This window comes from Bombina bombina, chromosome 1 (assembly GCF_027579735.1).
Source record: "Bombina bombina isolate aBomBom1 chromosome 1, aBomBom1.pri, whole genome shotgun sequence".
Lineage (NCBI taxonomy): Eukaryota > Metazoa > Chordata > Amphibia > Anura > Bombinatoridae > Bombina > Bombina bombina.
In genome coordinates, this window is record NC_069499.1 from 928,151,029 (window position 1) to 928,175,231 (window position 24,203).

Here is a 24,203-nt window from a genome sequence, read left to right on the forward strand (position 1 = left end):
ACATACTTACGTACATTAGGATCCATTTATGAAAGTCCAGACAGACAGGGGCTGACATCTCCATGCCTGTCCGCCCGGGAATTATGGCTAGCGGGCAGAAATACACTGCCAGCACCTCCTGCTGGCTCACAGCCAATCACGCAAGCAGGGACGATAAATCTCCCTGGTCAGAGAAGTTGTAGACGCATTCTAATGATGCTGAATGATTTTTGGATTGGGACTATTGGTGGATCATCTTCTAACTTCTAGGAAGATGTATTTGGTTATCAGCTATCTGCAGTGGCGTCACTAGGGTTGGTGTCACCCGGTGCGGTAAGTTATGGTGTCACCCCCCCCCCAGAAAGCAGACACACACAAAAACACAGGCAAACACACATACAAACACTCAGACACACTTAAAACATACTCAGATGCACACACAAACACTCGGAAACACACTCAGACACACACACAAAAACACACACACAAAAACACTGAGACACACACACACACAAAAACTCAGACACACACATACAAAATATGTAAACTGCACTGCATTAATTATAAAGCTCATGCCTAGAGCTGCTCCCTGGCTCAGCAGAGCATCAAATGAAAGATAAACAGAGCACTCTAAAAATAAATCACTAAAGAAAAGTTTTAGGTGCAAACTATGAAAATTCTGCTCTCTGACTCTGTTCCAAGTCAGTGCACAGCCCCGGGCCGCGTGCCTACCGCTTCTTATGGCCAATCACCTCTGCACTCTGCACACCCCCAGACCCCCGCCCGCCCTCCTACCTGTTCAGTGTGCACTTAGTGTACCGTAACCGTAATGGTCTGGTGGGCATCATACGTGGCTCCTTCACTTTAAAGACAGTGTCAAACAGTCATGCGGTCAGGTGCCAGGCATCCCCTCATGATTTGCCAGTTCCCGTTTAGAGAGACAGCACAGCAGTGAGTGACTCGACTGCTCCACATGTCACTGAGCAGTGAGCACAGATAGGCAGGCAGGCTTAGGCTAGCAGCGCAACTTTGCAAGCCCCACGGCATGCCCACAACATTCATAGCGAAATTGGGCAGGGGAGAAGCAAAGTACAAACAAGCAAAAGCAGCCGGGAAAACTATTTGTTGAAATTGCAGCACTGGCTCAAGGGGCAAAAAAATTGTGTGTCTACATCTTCCCCAGTCCCACCAATGTTCACAAATGCCAGCCCCTCTAATAAAAAAAAATCTATGCATCTCAACATTGTATTTCTTTGAATTTCAATAAAATTAAAAAAAAAAAATTTTTTTTTGGTGTCACCCCCTGGTGGGTGTCACCCGGGTGCGGCCCGCCCCCCCGCCCCCCCCCTAGTGACACCACTGGCTATCTAAAAGGTCAGGTGGTCTCCACACTTTAATTTTTATTTTTTGATGGAGTTAGCTCTTTTCGCATTGTTTAAAACTCTAAACATTTTTTCCTATGCTCAATCATCCTGCGTCTTCATGTCATTTTTCACTGGTTCTGCAGGTTTTGTAATTTCATCCTTTCAAACTTATACATTAGGTGTCCAAAATGGCTGACTTTTTAGATTTTTTGTGTGGCTCTGTTGCTCCATATCTGATCTTGTCATCAGGTTAAGGCAGTTTTGAAGTAATCTTAATCTTCTTCCAAACATTATTGTTTTGTCATTCTTTTTTTAGCCTGAGATTGATAAGACAGTTCTCCTACACAGGCTTCATGTAGCTGGCCTTTCTGCTTTCTGGTAGAAATAAAATATTTCAGCAAGGCTGAGTATCTACGTATTTCCATTGTAGTTCCAGAAAAAGAAGAAACTCTTTTGGTTAGCTGGATTTGTTAAACTTTCCTTATGACCTACTAGTAAGAAATATCTACTACTTTAAAATGGTATATTCTACAAAAGCTACCATTTCATAATGAAGGATCAGGCAACAGCTACACAAGATAACTATCTGGTTTTCTGTGCATGTTCATTTTCCATTAGGCGGAAGGTCCTTTTGTCAGTGCTTCCTCAGACCTAAGCAAGGGTTTTTACTCCTCACTTGTATCATATTATCACAGGCATATAAGAGAAAACAAGATAATAATTCATATAAATGCCTACTCAGACATATCTGTTTTTGTGTCTCATACCTGATTTATTTCCTTAGTATTATTTAGGGATAATGTTTTTCCCACCCTTCTATCCAAATAGGTCCTAGATTGGCTATATGTGAACTAAAGCTTCAAGGAAAGAGAAGGGTTATATAGAGTAAGAGGGTAAGACTTGTAAAAGAAATGACTTCAAGTTGTATGAAGCTATATACACATCAGTGAATATGATATCACCTTACATATGTAGAAATTGATTTATTAGTAAGTGTGTTTTTTATTAGTTTTAATTTGACTCTGGTAATTTTTAATTAAGTCTTGAAGTAAGTTAGCAGGATTATTATCCTATGAGATATTGAATGGTCTGGTTCAATTGGGCACAACCCATGACTGACACTGTTCTAGGTGGGCACTGTGGTATAATGTGCTTCCTATTTGGGGTTGGTTATAAATATCTTCTTGATACTTAGGTCTCCCAATATAGTTATAGACCCTGGGCTGTGAATCTCTTTTTATTCTGTCAGTCCTTGTTTGCTCTCTATTGGGACAAAACTTTCTTCTCATCTCCATATGTGAAATAGCTGTTTACTCTTGGCTTTGCTATAGATGTATCCATCAGTATCTTTACTATAAAGTAAGCCATTGGTTATAATGCGTTAGTGTTTTACTATAAAATAAAATGTAGTTACAAATAGCAGAGTAATATCCCTACTGATACTATTCATAACTGTCCCTGTTCCAAGTAGGCACTATAAATGACTGGTCCTGTTCAAATTAGGCACTATAACTGACCAGCCCTGTTCCAAGTAGGCACTATAAATGACCGGTCTTGTTCCAGGTAGGCACTATAAATGACCGGTCCTGTTCCAGGTAGGCACTATCCATGACTGGTCCTGTTCAAAGTAGGCACTATAAATGACCAGTCCTTTTCCAGGTGGACACTATCCATGACTAGACCTTTTTCAGAGTCAAATTCATTGACAAAAACTATGACAATAAATATTCATCAATGGCATGCACTGAGTTTTACTAAGGACCCAATGATCTAAAGGTCTGTGGACTGATGAGATTATTTAAGAATGCTCTCCAGTACTTCTATTTCCCTAGTGTAATTCTTTTTACCTTGAAAATAGAGTGTCTCGTTACTGCATTTTCATATATGAACAAGATGCATACAGTACAAAAGTTTACAAAATTGTAATTTTTAAAATCATGCAAAAAGAATAATTGAACCATTCACACAAAAATACACAGGAAAAAATGTATTGTTATAGTGTAAAATAGGCTGAACATTCTCAAATCCAAGCATAATTATCTAAACAGTTTTGCCCTACAGATCTCACTGTTTTTTCTCACAAATTCAATTTTGGCAAACTTTTATCGATATACGCAAAACACTAATTACTCAGAAAGGAAAATCTATGCATATGAAAACAACAACGATTTTAAGGTACAGTGTACTGAAAACAGCATATATATATTAAAAGGTCATGAAATCCAAAACTTTTCTTTTATCATTTAGGAAAAACAAACAATTTTAAACGACTTTCCAATTTACTTCTATTATTTAATTTGCTTCCTTCTTTTGTTATCCTTTGCGGAAAGGTTTATCTAGGTAAGCTCAGGAGCACCAAAGAACCTAGATTCTAGCTGCTGATTGGTGGCTGTATATATATATATATATATATATATATACCGATTGTCATTGGGTCACCCATGTTTTTAGTTAGAAACTAGTAGTGCATTGCTGCTCCTTCAACAAATACCAAGAGAATGAAGCACATTTTATAATAGAAGTAAATTGGAAAGTTGTTTAAAATTGTATGTTCTACCTAAATCATGAAAGCAAATTTTTGGGTTTCGCGTCCCGGGGTTCATATATATACTTTGTCCTCCATTGCTAACTTCTACATAGCAGAGAGCTCTCATTGTATTTCTATGGGAGGCAGCTCGCCACTCACAGGGACTGACCATTTTCTTGGATAATTGCACCCTGTGAGTCTAAACGTGGTGTCAAAATTTACACCGCTCCCAGCAATGAATGTGCCTACAAATAGTGTATTTTTTAAATTTGACCTTTTTGATGCTGCCTAATATTAAAGCTTTGGTTACATCATTTTATGAGAACGTTATAATGACTAGCAAAGTGAGTAGTGTAGTCTGAGTCTAAGCGCATTCTTATGAAAAGAAGGGAAATGTTTAAAGGGATAGGAAAGTCAAAATTAAACTTGCATGATTCAGATAGAGCAGGTCATTTTAAGACACTTTTAAATTCACTTCTATTTTTAAATGTGCTTCGTTCTCTTAGTATCCCATGTTGAAAAAGAATACACACATATCATACACTAGTGGGAGCTGCTGCTAATTGGTGTCTGCACACATTTGTCTCTTGTGATTGGCTAACTAGATGTGTTCAGCTAGCTGCCAGTAGTGCAATGCTGTCCCTTCAGCAAAGGATAAGAAGAGAATGAAGTAAATTTGATAATAGAAGTAAATTGGAAAGTTGTTCAAAATTGTATGTTCTACCTAAATCATAAAATATTTTTTTTGGTTTACTATCCCTTTAAGTAGAAAAAAAATTGTGACTAATGTTGAAAAGGCTAAACTGTGACTTTGTGCAAGTGCTCATTTATATTTGTCCCTAATTGGTTGCAGCAAAGGTAGTACGATAATAACATCTGCATTGTTTTACAGGGACACACCCCTAGAAAAACCTCTTGAATGTTTAACAAAATTACAGTTTTAAAAACATTTATTTTACATACAGATATTTTGTAATGCTGTCATTTCTTGTGCATAAATAAGGAGGGCTACGGGTGAATATAATCTGTGAGGGCTTTTGTTCCAGGAGAACCTTAAAGGGACATTAATTTTATTTTCTTACATGGCTCAGATAAAGCATGCAATTTTTAAGAAAGTTTTCCATGTATCTCTATTAGCAAATTTACTTTATTCTCATGGTATTCTTTGTTGAAGAGAGACCTAACTAGTTAACGTGCACTCATCCAGAGAGCTATAGGGCAGCAGTCTTGCAAGAGCACTAGATGGCAGCAGTATAAACATTGTTTAAAGCAGTTCCAGACACGTGCATGCTCCTGAGTTTATCTACCTGCTTTTCTGCTGGTACCATGATAATGAAGTACATTTTATAATAGAAGTAAATTGGGAACTTTCTTAAGATTGTATGCTCTATCTGTATCATAAAAGAACATTTTTAAATTTAATGTCCCTTTAAACATTTTTTGTTCCAAATGGAGATAGTTGGCTCTATTTGAGATGACTATAGTATCAAGATAGTAGGTAAAGTAGTACTAATGGTAAGTATCTATAGGTGCCAAATATGTTTGTAATCAACAAGCACCTGTGTGTGTATGGGGGGGGAAGAAATTCTCACTGAATAATACAGGAATGTTTTTTAACCATTCATACTTTATCTTTATTGGTTTAACTATTCATTATACACGTTTAAAAACACTTAACATCTCTAGATATCAATATATAGCATAGGTGTGTGAATAACACCTCTGAGAATCATGTATCTAGATGTGAAACATTGTACTTGGTTTGTATAATATCAAGCAGTCAGATACAAACATTATCTTTTGTAGCTGGCTATTAATACACTCAGAAATAATGCTGTAACAAGAGGACCTGTTAAAATGTGGGATGTCAGATTGTGAGATTAAAGCTATCTAGCTAATACTCTATCTGTAATTATAAAGTCCTTGCTTACACAGTTAACTTTAGCACAGCTGTTCAGTGTAATAGATTCTGTCGTGTATAGCGGGGGCTAGATTAACGTTTAACTGACTTGTTTCACTATCATAGCATAACGTCTGATCTCAGAATATAACACACATTTACAAGATATTGGCAAAAATTATTGCAATCAACAATTATCATGGAGAGTAAGCGGTTAAAAAAACGAGAGTATGTACTCTCTGAAGCCAGACCCCTCACACGTGTTTCACTCACGCTTTCTCAGAGGGGTTGAATTATTCACACATCTATGCTATATATTGATATCTAGAGAGTTTAAGTGTTTTTAAATGTGTATGATTGAATATTTAAACCAATTAAGATAAAGTATGAATGGTTAAACAATCATTCCTGTATTATTCAGTGAGAATTTCTCCTATATAATTGTAGGGGGTAAAGCACTCTTTTTTTGTTACAGACTTTGTAACTCATTTTTCTACTATTCGAGATTAACCTTACCCATAACAGACCCTGTTTAATGTTAGATTTTTCCTACTGACATTATCTGACTGGTTTTGTTCTACACTAGCATTGAATGTGATGTGAAGATAAAGGCTTTTGTCTCACAAATAGACTCTGTATAAATACAGATTTTCTTATGTTTTATGTCCGCAGATGTCCTTCCTGGAGTCTTTGAACGTTTGTTGTCACAGCCTGAAAGAAAGAGCAGTGATCAGTTGGTGAACATTCTGCTCACTGAGATGGGTACCAGATTGCTTAAGGACAAGGAGTTCTTCATTGGAATGGTAAAACACCAGTATTCATTTGTTGTGACCACTTTACACCCTGCATTTATCTTTAAAACTGGGACTTCATATGTAAAGTGGTGAAGCTGACTTTGTTTGTATTTATTTACCTTATATCTTCTGTGTGATCCTCCTGCGCCTGGATTTTAACAGGACATTAAAGGGATATGAAACAGACATTTTTTTTTTATTTCATGATTCAGATAGAGCATGCGATTTTAATCAATTTTCTAATTTACTCCTATTATCAAATTCTCTTTGTTATCTTGGTATTTTTATTTAAATAGCATTCATGTAAGGCGTAGGAGCCGGCCCATTTAAGGTTCAGCACCCTGGATAGAGTTTGCTTATTGGTGGCTACATTTAGCCACCAATAAGCAAGTGTAACCCAGGTTCTATCATGATTCTGAGAGAGCATACAATGTTAAAGAACTTTCCAATTTACTTCTATTATTTAATTTGTTTTGTACACTTGTTATCCTTTGTTGAAAAGAATACCTAGGTAGGCTCAGGAGGTGCTGATTGGTGGATGCACATATATGCCTCACTTATTGGCTCACCCATGTGCATTTCTGCTTCTTCAACAAAGGATGCGAAGAGAATGAAGCAAAGTACCTAATATAAATAAACTGGAAAGTTGTTTACAAATGAATGCTCTATCTGAATCATGAAAGAACAATTTTGTATTTCATGTCCCTTTAAATTATTTTGTTTTGTTTTTCGGCAACTTAAATGACCACTAAAGTTAAAATTAAACTTTTATGATTTAGATAGAGCACCCAATTTTATACAACTTTCCAGTTCACATCCATTATCTAAATGTGCATAATCTTTTAAAATGCACACTTTCTGAGGCACCAGCTCCTATTGATCATGTGCAAGATTCACAGTATAGAAATATATGCATTTTGTGATTGGCTGATGGCTGTCACATGATGCAGTGGGAAGTAAAATAAAACTAACTTTGTAATTTCTCAAAAAATTTGTTATACTACTCATGTTAAGTTCAAACTAGATGCTTTTCTCTTTTTATTATGCATTTATTGATTATGCTATTCCATTTTGTTTAGTGGTCCTTTAAAGGGATAACAAAGTCAAAATTAATCTTTCATGATTCAGATAGAGCAATTTTAAACAACTTTTTAGTTTACTTCTGTTATCTATTTTCCTTCATTCTTATGGAATTCTTTGTTGAAAAGCATACACAGGTAGGCTCAGAAGCATCAAAAAACAACTGAGAGCTAGATGCTAATTGGTGGCTTTACATGTATGTGTCTTGTCATTGGTTCACCAGATGTGTTAAGCTAGCTTCCTGTAGTAGTAGCTGATTGTTCAGCAAAGGATACCAAAAGAATGAAGCTCTATTAGTATGAAGTCAATTGGAAAGTTGTTACAAATGTTATGTTCGGAATTATGAAAGAAAATGTTTGGGTTTTATGTCCCTTTAAGTTTGAAAATTGAGGGCTTCCCTCAAGTGGAAGTGCAGACTCCAGGCTTCACTGCTATATTCCACACAGACATTATTTGCACAGCCTAGTGACTCATTTAGATTAGATAAAGGAAACCTAGGTTACAACATGGTGGGGAGCAGTGCTTTATGGACACTAATACTTTACACTTATTTGTTTAATATTTCAACATCTAATATAATAAACAACAACAACGTACAATTTATTCACAGGATAGTATTGTCTTCTAAATATATTGTTCTATCTAGCATTTATTTATTGTTTTATAGTCTTTAATCACTGATTCCTAGCATGGTGCTAAATAAACACACTCACTTATCATGGTTACCCTTTAGAGCTCAGCATAGAAACAACAATAATTTAAAAGGAATAGTCTAGTCAAAATTAAACTTTCATGATTCAGATAGAGCAGGCAATTTTAAGCAACTTTCTAATAAACTCCTACTATCAATTTTTCTTCGTTCTCTTGGTATCTTTATTTGAAAAAGCAAGATTGTAATCTTAGAAGACGGGCCAATTTTTGGTTCAGCACCGTGGGTAGTGCTTGCTGATTGGTGGATTACATTTAGCCACCAATCAGCAAGCGCTACCCAGGTGCTGAACCAAAAATGGGCCGTCTCCTAAACTTACATTCTTGCTTTTTCAAATAAAAATACCAAGAGAACGAAGAAAAATTTATAGTAGGAGTCAATTAGAAAGTTGCTTAAAATTGCATGCTCTATCTGCATCATGAATGTATAATTTTGACAAAACTATTCCTTTAATGAGTATAGAAATGTCTGTGTATATAAAATATAGCTCCAGATAACATTAGCTATGTGATTATTGTAATAAAACTATTGCTGTATTTTCAAATGAGGTCACCTAAAACTGATAAAATAAATATAAAGATAATTTAAAGTTTTTATGATATTGCTGTGATCCTTTAATGAATTGTAGCACTGTTAAAGTAGAGTTAAATGAGTTGCCAAGTTTACATTTAAAGGGACGTAAAACACCTACAGAAGGATTAAACATATAATTAAGGCCAGCTTCAGAGGTGCAATGCATTGATGGGAGAGAGTTAAAAGGATAATAAACAGAGCTCCTTTGATAGAAAAACATATGTTAAATCAATGCAAACATAAAAAGAAACAGATTGTGTTACAAAAACAGCAAGCAACTTACTTGTTCTCTTGCTCAATGAGTACTTAGAAATTCTCAGTGTAGCCACTTCCTTCAGCTAAATAAGCAAACAGACATTAGAGAACTTAGGTTCTATTGTCAATTGATGTTTGCTGTAAAAGTCCTCTACTGAACATGGGCAATAAACTGATTGCAGCTAAATTAAAAGTATCCTAGCAACACTTCAAAGGAAAAACTATCACTTTGCCTTCCTGTAGAGACCCCAGCCCCCTTGTAGGGTTGTGTCAGGAAGTAGGGACCCTTTACAAATGAAGTTAAAAAAGAAAAAATATATATTTTAAAATGATGAACAATACATTTTACAACAATTTCTATGAAGTATAACCCAATGCTTAGTGTTTTTTTTTAACAATGAGTCAGGCTGTTTTATATCCCCTTAAAGGGACAATAAAGTCATAATTATGCATTCATAGTTCAGACAGAACATACAATTTTTAAACAACTTTTTACTTCTATTATTTAATTTGCTTCCTTCTTGTGTTAACCTTTGTTGAAAGGTTTATCTTGGTAAGCTAAAGAACAGCAAAGCACCTGGGGGCTAGCTACTGATTGGTGGATGCATATATATGCCTATTGTCATTAGCTCACCCCATGTGTTCAGCTAGCAACCAAAAGAATGATAATAGAATTGAACTGGAAGTTATGTATGCTCTTCCTAAATCATGAAAGAAAAATTTGCGGTTTCACGTCCCTTTAAATACATCTTGTAGGCCAAAGGCAATAGCTAAAAATGTAGCCACAGTGCATTGCTTCTAATAAGGATATGCTTTTCAAGAAAGGATAGCAAGAAAATAAAGCAAATTTGATCATATAAGTGAATTTAAAAATGTCTTCAAATTACAAGCTCCATCTAAATCATGAAAGTTTAATTTTAGCCTTATATTAGTAGTGTAACTTAGTAATATGTATGTTTCTGATTATACGGTCTATTTATTTGTGTTCTTACTTAGGGGAAAGGGGACACTTTGCCTGCACATTTACAACATGAAGGACCAATTAAAAATGTAAAGTTAAGTGCAAAGGAGGTGTCGGTTTTATTGAGAGATGTATGGAAAGAGAAAATAGCATCTGATGAGCAGGTAATGTGATGTTCTTTTGCTTTAACTTTTCAACATGTCTATGTTTATATGCGTGCACAAGTATCTACATCTTCTCCTATGTTTATATGAGTGCACGAGTATCTACATCTTCTTCTATGTTTATATGCGTGCACGAGTATCTACATCTTCTATGTTTATATGCGTGCACGAGTATCTACATCTTCTCCTATGTTTATATGCGTGCACGAGTATCTACATCTTCTCCTATGTTTATATGAGTGCACAAGTATCTACATCTTCTATGTTTATATGCGTGCACGAGTATCTACATCTTCTATGTTTATATGCGTGCACGAGTATCTACATCTTCTCCTATGTTTATATGTGTGCATGAGTATCTACATCTTCTCCTATGTTTATATGAGTGCACAAGTATCTACATCTTCTCCTATGTTTATATGCGTGCACGAGTATCTACATCTTCTCCTATGTTTATATGGGTGCACGAGTATCTACATCTTCTCCTATGTTTATGTGCACGTGTATCTACATCTTCTCCTATGTTTATATGCGTGCACGAGTATCTACATCTTCTCCTATGTTTCCGCACCCAGATTCTCTTCATTTAACCACAGCAGATATAGGGCTGACTCTAGGGACCAAATTGATAAAAACCAAAGTCTATTTGACCTATTTCTCTATCTGTAGCAAATAATCTAACCTGCACATTTGTTTATGCCTAAAACAGGCACACATTTTTATGTATCTGTTACATGTGATGATTAGGAATTTTCTACACTCTAGTTTTAAAGATCTATAAGCAGAGATGGAAATCTCCACTAATCCTGGACTAATAAAACAATTGTAGTGCATTATTAGAAATTAAGCATCTTTCTATATTTTAAATTGAATATACTAGTATCTTTTTCTCTCTGGACTAGTTAGGTTTGCTCTTAAACTAATATTTTAAAATTATGTTTTTCCACCTCTATTAGTATTAAAATATAGTTAATTCAAAATTAGTTCAGTTTAAAATTACAATCAAGAACATTAAACACTTTCAGTCAGTCCCTCCTTTTCTTATACAAAAGTCAGACTTCATATTTACAAATACAGAACACTGAGGTGAAAAAAATATGGTTTACTCTTAAAATCAATATATCTTGGGCACCATTAAACCTTTTTTTAAAATAATGTGCATGTGTAGAAGTAAAGTAATATCCTTGGAAATAATGTTAACTTCATCTTTTAAAAAGGCACAAGACAGCCATTAAATTTATTTTTCGGTCAAATCTGAAGTGTAACCATTTGGGCTGTAGATTTGCTTAGACATTTCCTCCTAGTGCCAAAAAACCCCCAGACCATTTAGATTTTAAGAACTACTAAATATATTTATTTAGAATGTTTAAGGCTTTCAGTGATTGCCAGTCAAAAACTAACTCACTGTCACATTTATTAAGGGTTTGATATAGCATTGACATTATATAATCACTTGAAAATAGGCTTCATAACTGGAACTTTGATCATGCTTAAAGGGACATTCCAGCCCAAATGGGAATCCACATGGATGCATTTCAGTTTTGAATAGAAGCATTTTTGTGATATACATGTATTAGCAAACATGCTTCTAATAAAGTTATAGCTGTTTCAAAAGTGTATTTAAGTATGTACCGTGCACCAGCATTTTAAACACAGAACTTGCTGTACCATCTGGTAAACACTCAATATCTTAATTGCTGACATAATACAAGCCCCACTGGCGCTCTGAGCAGCTGCAGTATTTAAAATGCTGGTGCACTGAGAATATCTAGCTATGCTTCACATGCACGTGCAGGGAAAAATGTTAACACTAAAACAGTGATAACTTTTACTAGAAACATTTTTGCCAATACATGTATGTTGCAAATATATTTCTATTCAAATAAGTAATTAACCCCTTCCCTAACAGGACTTTCAGAGAAAAAATTGCCCAAAATACCAGAGAATTTTCAGCATTTTTGCTATCACTACATTTAAACAGAAATAAAGCCTTGTTTTTTTATTTACCTGTCAAAACTATATATATATATATATATATATATATATATATATATATATATATATATATATATATATATATATAAATATTAAGTAGACAACCCAAGGTATTGCTCTAGGCCCATTTTGTTATATTTCATGCCACCATTTCACTGCCAAATGCAATCAAATAAAAAAACAATGGTAAATTTTTTCACAAACTTTGGGTTTCTCCCTGAAATTATTTACATACTGATTGTGCAATCATAGCACAAATGGTTGTAAAAGCATCTCTGGGATTCCCTTTATTCAAAAATAGCAGACATATATGGATTTGCCATTGCTTTTCATTAATTAGAAGGCCACTAATTGCAGCTGCGCAGCACACTTCTATTATACCTGGCAGTGAAGGGGTTAATTAGGAAGCTTGTAAGGTTAATTTTAGCTTTAGTGTAGAGATTACCCTCCCACCTAACACTTCCCACCCCCTGATCCCTTCCAAACAGCTTTCTTCCCTCCCCCACTGGTCACCCCACTTGTCTGCCAGTACCTAAAACCCCCTTTTTTTTTTTTTAAACAAACATTTTTTTGTAGTGCAGTGGTCCCACCACCTCCCCCACTCTTGTGATCAATGTTTATTAACCCCCAAACCTCTTTTCTGTAGTTTAGCTGCCCCATACCTCCCTGTTCCTTTATTTTTTGTTTCTGTAGCGTAGGGCCCTCCCACTGATATGTGCCACATATGACTTTGTGGTGCTATAGTGAAGCATTTGTCTGTCATCATGTTTGCTGCTCACCCATATTAGAGCAATAGCTTGTTGCCAATATCTACAGTTTGCATATTATCATCTTCTCTGTGAGAATCCAGTGTGTATGTTTACAAGCTGGTGTGTAGGTTTTTGGCTAGCATAAGGGCTAGATTAAAAGTGGAGCACAATGGAGCACAGGGTGCATTATCTTGGACTTGGTCTCATGCTAAATATAGTGCACAAGCTGTTATTACAAGATCGTAAAAAAATGTTTATCAAAGAATCTTAACGCGACAAATGTTTTTTTAGTACACCCTATACTTACAGTCAACAGCCAGGGTGCAGGTCAAAGTTATGTAGATTACCATCAAGAATGAGTCCACACTCGCTGCATTTAAGCCAAACGTATACAGACATTTATTAGTGGTGACCCCCAGGGAGTGGAGTTTAAGGTTTTTAAGTCTCTGTCTGGTGTTCCGGTTGATCTGAAGAAGGGGAGCATTGCCCGAAACGTCACCACTAATAATGTTTGGACTCATTCTTGATGGTAATCTACATAACTTTGACCTGCACCCTGGTTGTTGACTGTAAGTACGTAGATATGTATGTAAGAAGTGTTTATAACTTAAATTTCAATAAAATACCATAGTGTATATCTAAGTGAATGTGTGGTATCCCACTGAGGAATACAAAAGGCGCGCTGTTATGGGCAGGGTGGAAAAATATGGCTGATAGTATATAAGTATTTGAATTTTCACAAAAGCAATGAAATAATAAAATGGTACAATTGTGTATGTATAGTAATAATATAGTGATCCAACAAATTGAACTGCATATGTATATTTACTATGTCCTTTATCGAGTGACTCTGACTCGGCTGATGACTGTAAGAGACCAGTGGTAAAAATCAAGTTCTTTGAGATTGTCTTGTTGGTCGGTGTTTTAAATGAAGGCAGCTCCTCTTGTTCCCAGAGAGCGGGGATGTAACTGTTAGAAAAGGAGATAGAGAGGGCGCCACATAGTGTGATATAGTTTTATGCAAAGTGGTTTAGATCTGTAGCGGTGATGTGCTTACCAGATAATGTTGTACTGTGCTGTGACCAGTACTGTCTCGCCTGCTAGCACTTAAATCAGTGGCTAGTATACTGCCAAAACGAGTCTTTCCTGGGGCTCTTCCTTCAGGCTGTGGGCTCCAAAAAAGAATCTTCAGTATTAGCTGCGAGCAAATCTTTGTTTTGTAACTTAAGATTTTGACTCAGTAATATTGTATAAAATGATGTATACAACTTCCAGAATTTAAAGAATTTTAAAAGGCTTTATTATAACGCGTTTCTCAACCTCCAAGGGTCGTTTCATCAGATATCAAAGCGGATAAAATGTGTTACATATTCTGACATTATATACACATTTGTTAACTAAAACGGAAGTTGTCACAAAGAATTTTAAACCAATGAGAATACATTGTAAAGTTCCAACTGAGAGGTTAATGAAAGGCTCACAGCTGTTACAATTAAAGAGAAATTTTGTTGACATTACATGTAGAAGCTGGATGTTAATACATTGCAAGATTCAACTGAAGGGCCGGTCAAAGGCTCACAGCTGTTACAATTATAGTGAATTTGGTCCGTATGAAACAGCACACAAATTGTAATTGCTAAATACTGCAAAGTGAAAAACTGCTGTGTAAATCCCCCAGCTTTGTCAGCATTGCTGAACCTAATAAAAAATATATCTATATATGGAAACAATTTATGGAAACAATTTATCTCCTGAAAATTTAAAATGTTATAAACATTGTGTATGAAATGAGTTTATTATTCTAAATATTTAAATTGTAATCAGTTTATTTCATAGACCGGCTCGAGTCTTTAGTAAGAAATCGTGGCTATTAGGAGGCAAAAGGAAGATTATTATGAATGGTGTGTAAAATATATGTTTTGCTTCGTGATTAAAGCAATTTTGTATGTCAGCTCACGATTTCCTATGGACTCTTTGCTATTGTATAGTGATGTATAAAACATCGTAACCGAGTGTGTAATTGATGTCAGCTCAAGAATTAATATAAACTCTCCGCTGTTGTATGGTCTAAAACGTCAGTGTATGATTAAACTCGGTAATGACAATTTTGTAAATGAGCTCGTGTGATGTCATAGAATCACGGCTTATGGCAGAAAAACATATTTGCATATTGATTGGTTAGAAAAAAGTATATAAACCCAGAGGACCTTCTAAGATTATTTGTTTAATATGAGTTATCCATATAACGGAATATCAAATATTTTTTTGAACTCTGTTGAAATGTTGAAGTCTATGATTGTTATATATGATAGTCATTAACAGTAAAATGTGCTGAAGATAATAAAACAATGTATTTAATTTTAAGTATTCACTTCTCTATGAATCTTTTCTAACTTTTGTCTTTTTGATGAATTTTGGTAGAGGTGTGTTTAAAGATTTTGTGAAAAAATTAAATTGTTTGATGAACTTTACGTAATTTTAATATATTCACTTCACTACGATTCTTTTGTAACTTTTATATTCTTAAAGAATTTAATAGATGAGTGTTAAATGGACTTATGCAGATGTTGCATTATTTAATGTGACTTGCTCATGTGAATATGATGTATATAACTATAAAAATATATGTGTACGAACCAGAAAAAGTAAATCCTTAAATTATGGTGGGCTCTTAGAATTATTTGGAATATGTCATTATCAAAAGTGTCACAGAACTTAATTTTGTGAGCTAGAAATGAATCTGTGATATTGTTATTTTTATAGATATATTTGTCAGTACTGTATACGAATGATTGGTGAATCATAGTGTATGGTGGAGATGAGTTTGATGTTGTAATGCTGGAAAATGAATGTGGTGTTTATATAATTACTTTTAGGTGGATACTTACTAAATGTATTTGTCAATAGGTGTGTGCTGGCCAGTGTGGGTGATGAGTGTTTGAGTCTGATGAATGTATGTATGAAATATGGTGAAAATGTGTATGGTGTGTGTATTGTATTAGTGTGTGTGTAGTATTGGTATGCTGGATGGTATATCCGGTTTGGTTGGAATGTATTTAGAAAAGGAAATGTGCTGAACTAAGGATAGGTATGTTAGTGTGGTACCTGATAGCAGAAAAAGATGATGGAAAGAGGTTGACACTGGAAAGAATATTAATATAATCATAATATAACCTGATGATTAGGTGTTAAAGAAGAATACTGATATGTGTAAAAATAGTTGATAAGATCAGAGATGGTAGAAAAGGGGGGGGGGGATAGTCCTGGTGTTAATGATTGTTGGATCCATCAATTGAAAGCTGCCAAATCCAGATTGGCATTTAGTCCTTGTGGATATAGTGTCTTCAATCGGTAGATCCAAAAAGTCTCACGTTGTCTGAGTTTAGTTAATCTATTGTAATCATTGTTTTTTGGGACGAAATCAATAGGGATGTATTTGAAGATATATGGATTACCATTATGTTTTGTAAGGCAATGGTGGGGTATGCTATGTTTGATGTCCTTTTTCTTGGAATTTTTACAATTGCGATGATGTTCACCCCACCTGGTGCGCAATTTTCTAGATGTACGACCTACATACTGGAGGCCACAAATACACTCCATAAGATATACTGTATAGGAGGATTCACAATTGAAAAAAATAGGAATCTGAAAATTTTCTCCTGTTACTGTGGATTTAAAATTTTTTATACCAGATTTAATAATTTTGCATGTCCCACACCCCGATTTGCCACATTTGTACATCCCACATAAACCAAATATTCCTTTGTTCCGTATCTGAATCTGATTTTTACTTTTATCTTGAATATGTTTCACTTTTTTGCTCGGAGCTAGTTTGCTTCTTAAAGTTGGGGCTCTCCTATACACTATTTTGGGTTTATCTTTCACTAGGTGTTTTAAAATGGGGTCTCTTTGAATTATATGCCAGTGTTTGTATAATATATGTTCTATTTTACGGAAATCTGAGTTGTATTGGGTTATAAAGAGTGTGTCTTTTGTCGTTGTGTTACAAGATTGGCTATTGTCTTTTTTATGGGTAAAAATGTCATTTCTGTTAAGTTTGGATGCTCTTTCTAAAGACTTGTCAAGTAATTGTGGAGGATATTCCTTTTCCAAGAATCTGTTATATAGGATCTGGCTCTGTTCCAAGAATGTATTATGGTCTGTGCAATTGCGTCTAATCCTTCGAAATTGGCTATATGGAACGTTGTGTATCCACTTTTTGCGGTGATTGCTGTTATAATTGAGGAAACTATTGCTATCAACATCTTTGAAATATGTTTTCGATTTAATTTGATTGTTATTAATGCTCAAATACAGATCCAAATATTCAATATTGGATGGTTGAATATTAGCTGTGAATTCAATGCCCATGTCATTATGATTGAGGTGGTCAATGAAGTTGACCGCCGTATTATTGTCTCCCTCCCATAGGAAGATGAGATTGTCAATATAACGGCCATAGAAGACCAGGCTCATCCCAAAGTTGGCAGAGTATATATACCTTTCCTCGAAGAGGCCCATAAAAAGGTTAGCAAAACTTGGGGCGAACCTGGTCCCCATGGCCGTGCCCTTAGTCTGTAAATAAAAATTGTCCTGGTAAATAAAATAATTGTGTTGTAATATAAATGAAATACTTTCTAGAATGAAATCACATTGTTGGTTTGGTAAATAGATGTCTTTCTTAAGGAAGTATGAAATGGCTTGTAAACCTAAAGTGTGTGAAATGTTAGAGTATAATGAACTGACATCACATGTGATCCATAATAAATCCTTATTTTCTATGCTTATGTTATTCAAAAGTTCTAGCAGATGTGTACTATCCTTGATGTATGATGGCAATGTGATTACATACTTTTGAAGATATTGATCTACGTAATATGACAAATTATATGTAAGGTTGCCGATTCCAGCGATAATCGGGCGATAAATTAAAGATCCCTTGGTCTAGTCTGGATAATTTCTTTTCCTTGGTGGCAAGGGCTCTGCCTCTGGAGCCTCGCTTTCTAAAGTATGGGGTCTTTTGCCTGCTCTTATTGGGGGGCTTTCGTTCCTCAATTTGGGACCTAACCCTAAAAAAAGGGATGGATTGTTACTACTCGTACTAGGGATTTCTGAGTCTAAGGCTGGACTTGTATGTTCTGAAGACAGAACACTAAACCTATTTGGATGTTCGTAGTAGGCGGCGGAATTGTGATTCAAGATTTTAAAGATTATATTAGTGAGGCAAATAGGATATTGGGGGACACAAATTATTACAAAATTTTACATAAAGACCCAACAGAAACATACTCATCATCATACACAAAACTTATAGAGAAAGGCTTTTCTTTAAAGATCTTAAATAAGAACGAAAAAGATTTTCTCAAAATACAAAACCCTAGTATAGCACATTATTACCATTTACCAAAAATCCACAAAAATAAAAATAATCCACCAGGGCGCCCGATTATCGCTGGAATCGGCAACCTTACATATAATTTGTCATATTACGTATATCAATATCTTCAAAAGTATGTAATCACATTGCCATCATACATCAAGGATAGTACACATCTGCTAGAACTTTTGAATAACATAAGCATAGAAAATAAGGATTTATTATGGATCACATGTGATGTCAGTTCATTATACTCTAACATTTCACACACTTTAGGTTTACAAGCCATTTCACACTTCCTTAAGAAAGACATCTATTTACCAAACCAACAATGTGATTTCATTCTAGAAAGTATTTCATTTATATTACAACACAATTATTTTATTTACCAGGACAATTTTTATTTACAGACTAAGGGCACGGCCATGGGGACCAGGTTCGCCCCAAGTTTTGCTAACCTTTTTATGGGCCTCTTCGAGGAAAGGTATATATACTCTGCCAACTTGGGGATGAGCCTGGTCTTCTATGGCCGTTATATTGACGATCTCATCTTCCTATGGGAGGGAGACAATATTACGGCGGTCAACTTCATTGACCACCTCAATCATAATGACATGGGCATTGAATTCACAGCTAATATTCAACCATCCAATATTGAATATTTGGATCTGTATTTGAGCATTAATAACAATCAAATTAAATCGAAAACATATTTCAAAGATGTTGATAGCAATAGTTTCCTCAATTATAACAGCAATCACCACAAAAAGTGGATACACAACGTTCCATATAGCCAATTTCGAAGGATTAGATGCAATTGCACAGACCATAATACATTCTTGGAACAGAGCCAGATCCTATATAACAGATTCTTGGAAAAGGAATATCCTCCACAATTACTTGACAAGTCTTTAGAAAGAGCATCCAAACTTAACAGAAATGACATTTTTACCCATAAAAAAGACAATAGCCAATCTTGTAACACAACGACAAAAGACACACTCTTTATAACCCAATACAACTCAGATTTCCGTAAAATAGAACATATATTATACAAACACTGGCATATAATTCAAAGAGACCCCATTTTAAAACACCTAGTGAAAGATAAACCCAAAATAGTGTATAGGAGAGCCCCAACTTTAAGAAGCAAACTAGCTCCGAGCAAAAAAGTGAAACATATTCAAGATAAAAGTAAAAATCAGATTCAGATACGGAACAAAGGAATATTTGGTTTATGTGGGATGTACAAATGTGGCAAATCGGGGTGTGGGACATGCAAAATTATTAAATCTGGTATAAAAATTTTTAAATCCACAGTAACAGGAGAAAATTTTCAGATTCCTATTTTTTTCAATTGTGAATCCTCCTATACAGTATATCTTATGGAGTGTATTTGTGGCCTCCAGTATGTAGGTCGTACATCTAGAAAATTGCGCACCAGGTGGGGTGAACATCATCGCAATTGTAAAAATTCCAAGAAAAAGGACATCAAACATAGCATACCCCACCATTGCCTTACAAAACATAATGGTAATCCATATATCTTCAAATACATCCCTATTGATTTTGTCCCAAAAAACAATGATTACAATAGATTAACTAAACTCAGACAACGTGAGACTTTTTGGATCTACCGATTGAAGACACTATATCCACAAGGACTAAATGCCAATCTGGATTTGGCAGCTTTCAATTGATGGATCCAACAATCATTAACACCAGGACTATCCCCCCCCTTTTCTACCATCTCTGATCTTATCAACTATTTTTACACATATCAGTATTCTTCTTTAACACCTAATCATCAGGTTATATTATGATTATATTAATATTCTTTCCAGTGTCAACCTCTTTCCATCATCTTTTTCTGCTATCAGGTACCACACTAACATACCTATCCTTAGTTCAGCACATTTCCTTTTCTAAATACATTCCAACCAAACCGGATATACCATCCAGCATACCAATACTACACACACACTAATACAATACACACACCATACACATTTTCACCATATTTCATACATACATTCATCAGACTCAAACACTCATCACCCACACTGGCCAGCACACACCTATTGACAAATACATTTAGTAAGTATCCACCTAAAAGTAATTATATAAACACCACATTCATTTTCCAGCATTACAACATCAAACTCATCTCCACCATACACTATGATTCACCAATCATTCGTATACAGTACTGACAAATATATCTATAAAAATAACAATATCACAGATTCATTTCTAGCTCACAAAATTAAGTTCTGTGACACTTTTGATAATGACATATTCCAAATAATTCTAAGAGCCCACCATAATTTAAGGATTTACTTTTTCTGGTTCGTACACATATATTTTTATAGTTATATACATCATATTCACATGAGCAAGTCACATTAAATAATGCAACATCTGCATAAGTCCATTTAACACTCATCTATTAAATTCTTTAAGAATATAAAAGTTACAAAAGAATCGTAGTGAAGTGAATATATTAAAATTACGTAAAGTTCATCAAACAATTTAATTTTTTCACAAAATCTTTAAACACACCTCTACCAAAATTCATCAAAAAGACAAAAGTTAGAAAAGATTCATAGAGAAGTGAATACTTAAAATTAAATACATTGTTTTATTATCTTCAGCACATTTTACTGTTAATGACTATCATATATAACAATCATAGACTTCAACATTTCAACAGAGTTCAAAAAAATATTTGATATTCCGTTATATGGATAACTCATATTAAACAAATAATCTTAGAAGGTCCTCTGGGTTTATATACTTTTTTCTAACCAATCAATATGCAAATATGTTTTTCTGCCATAAGCCGTGATTCTATGACATCACACGAGCTCATTTACAAAATTGTCATTACCGAGTTTAATCATACACTGACGTTTTAGACCATACAACAGCGGAGAGTTTATATTAATTCTTGAGCTGACATCAATTACACACTCGGTTACGATGTTTTATACATCACTATACAATAGCAAAGAGTCCATAGGAAATCGTGAGCTGACATACAAAATTGCTTTAATCACGAAGCAAAACATATATTTTACACACCATTCATAATAATCTTCCTTTTGCCTCCTAATAGCCACGATTTCTTACTAAAGACTCGAGCCGGTCTATGAAATAAACTGATTACAATTTAAATATTTAGAATAATAAACTCATTTCATACACAATGTTTATAACATTTTAAATTTTCAGGAGATAAATTGTTTCCATAAATTGTTTCCATATATAGATATATTTTTTATTAGGTTCAGCAATGCTGACAAAGCTGTGGGATTTACACAGCAGTTTTTCACTTTGCAGTATTTAGCAATTACAATTTGTGTGCTGTTTCATACGGACCAAATTCACTATAATTGTAACAGCTGTGAGCCTTTGACCGGCCCTTCAGTTGAATCTTGCAATGTATTAACATCCAGCTTCTACATGTAATGTCAACAAAATTTCTCTTTAATTGTAACAGCTGTGAGCCTTTCATTAACCTCTCAGTTGGAACTTTACAATGTATTCTCATTGGTTTAAAATTCTTTGTGACAACTTCCGTTTTAGTTAACAAATGTGTATATAATGTCAGAATATGTAACACATTTTATCCGCTTTGATATCTGATGAAACGACCCTTGGAGGTTGAGAAACGCGTTATAATAAAGCCTTTTAAAATTCTTTAAATTCTGGAAGTTGTATACATCATTTTATACAATATTACTGAGTCAAAATCTTAAGTTACAAAACAAAGATTTGCTCGCAGCTAATACTGAAGATTCTTTTTTGGAGCCCACAGCCTGAAGGAAGAGCCCCAGGAAAGACTCGTTTTGGCAGTATACTAGCCACTGATTTAAGTGCTAGCAGGCGAGACAGTACTGGTCACAGCACAGTACAACATTATCTGGTAAGCACATCACCGCTACAGATCTAAACCACTTTGCATAAAACTATATCACACTATGTGGCGCCCTCTCTATCTCCTATATCTAAGTGAAGAACTTTACTACTTGAGTGGATGCCAACCTGAGTTTTTCGGGGTGCATACATAGAACTCTATTATGTGAGTTATTAAGTAAACCCATGTTATCAAACATACAGCTGTTAGCAGGCCCTAGACTATTGCTCGAGCGCTATTGATGTAACTTGAGTGTTACTCACTATAGCGCTAATATGATTGTGCTCCACTTGTCATCTAGCCGTATATATCTTGTTTGAAACTTGTTTATTTAGAAATGTATGACTGTCATTTTGATAAGCAAAATTTATAAAATGCATTCACCAGTCATGTGATATGAACACATTGCCCTCCTATTTAAAAAGCTTTGATACTCCTGCAATACAATAATGTAAGTAAATCTAACATAATTTGATATTATGTGGATATACCAGAACTACCTTGGTTTTCCCTTGTTTAGAGAGGCAAGCAGTCCTCACTGCCGGAGTTCTTCATAGACTACTTGCAGAAAAGGTTTGGCGATGCGGCCGTTGAGTGGTCATATAGTGTGCATGAGAGTTGTCGAGTATACATCACAAATGAATCAATGCATCTATTCTACAAAATATTGATGGGTCAGGTGAGTACACGCTGCATATAAACCTTGTATAAGACTCTTATGTAGCCATGATGTGTAATGAGTGGGAACCATGTTTAAAGGGACAATAAACACCAAAAACACCAAAAAATGGGCGTGACCACAATCTTATCTATATGGCACACATGAACTAACGCCATCTAGCTGAGAAAAACTGTCAAAATGCATTGAGATTAGAGGCGGCCTTCAAGGGCTTAGAAGTTAGCATATGAGCTTATCTAGGTTTAGCTTTCAACTAAGTATACCAAGAAAACAAATCAAATTTGATGATAAAAGAAACTTGAAAAGTTATTTAGAATTACATGTCCTATCTGAATCATGAAAGTTACATTTGGACTTTACTGTCCCTTTAAACCTTTCACTACTGGGACTTTCAGACAAAAACTTGCCCAAAATACCAGAGAATTTTTAGTATTTTTGCTATTACTCCATTTAAACGGAAATAGAGCCTTCTTTTTTTTTTATTTACCTATGAAAAAAACGATATATATATTTTTAGGTAGACAACCCAAGGTATTGATCTAGGCCCATTTTGGTATATTTCATGCCACCATTTCACCGCCAAATGCAATAATAAAAAAAAAAATTGGTATTTTTTCCACAAACTTTGGGTTTCTCACAGAAATTATTTACATACTGCTTGTGCAATCATGGCACAACAAATGTTTGTAAAAGTTTCTCTGGGATCCCCTTTGTTCAGAAATAGCAGACATATATGGCTTTGCCATTGCTTTTTGGTAATTAGAAGGCCGCTAATTTCAGCTGCGCACCACACTTCTATTATTCCTGGCAGTGAAGGGGTTAATCAGGTAGTTTAAAAGGTTAATTTTAGCTTTAGTGTGGAGATTAACCTCCCATCTGACACTTCCCACCCCCTAATCCCTCCCAAACAGCTGTCTTCCCTCACCCACCCCTCACTGATAACCCCTATTTTAGGTACTGGCAGACAGTCTGCCAGAATGAAAATATAAGCTTTTTTTTAAAATAAAATATTTTTTATTAACTTTTATATTTTCTGCCTTATTTTTTTGTCATTATTTTTGTACATATTTTCTGTAGCTCAGGAGTAGAGGTGTCTGATTTAGGTTTTTTTAGAGAGCAAAAAAGAGCCATTGAAACATGCTTTTCTTTTCTTTAAATATTTTTATTGAGGTAAA

The 24,203-nt window shown here is 34.9% G+C and overlaps 1 protein-coding gene across 1 annotated transcript in view; it reads left to right on the forward strand.

Annotated features, from left to right (window-relative positions):
- TSNAXIP1 (translin associated factor X interacting protein 1) overlaps positions 1-24,203 on the forward strand; it is a 168,647-nt gene that overhangs the window by 107,708 nt on the left and 36,736 nt on the right. Inside the window, exons 10-12 of the mRNA XM_053715909.1 lie at positions 6,443-6,573; positions 10,178-10,306; positions 22,870-23,028. Coding sequence (XP_053571884.1) covers positions 6,443-6,573; positions 10,178-10,306; positions 22,870-23,028 — 419 coding nt within the window. The remainder of the gene's footprint in view (positions 1-6,442; positions 6,574-10,177; positions 10,307-22,869; positions 23,029-24,203) is intronic.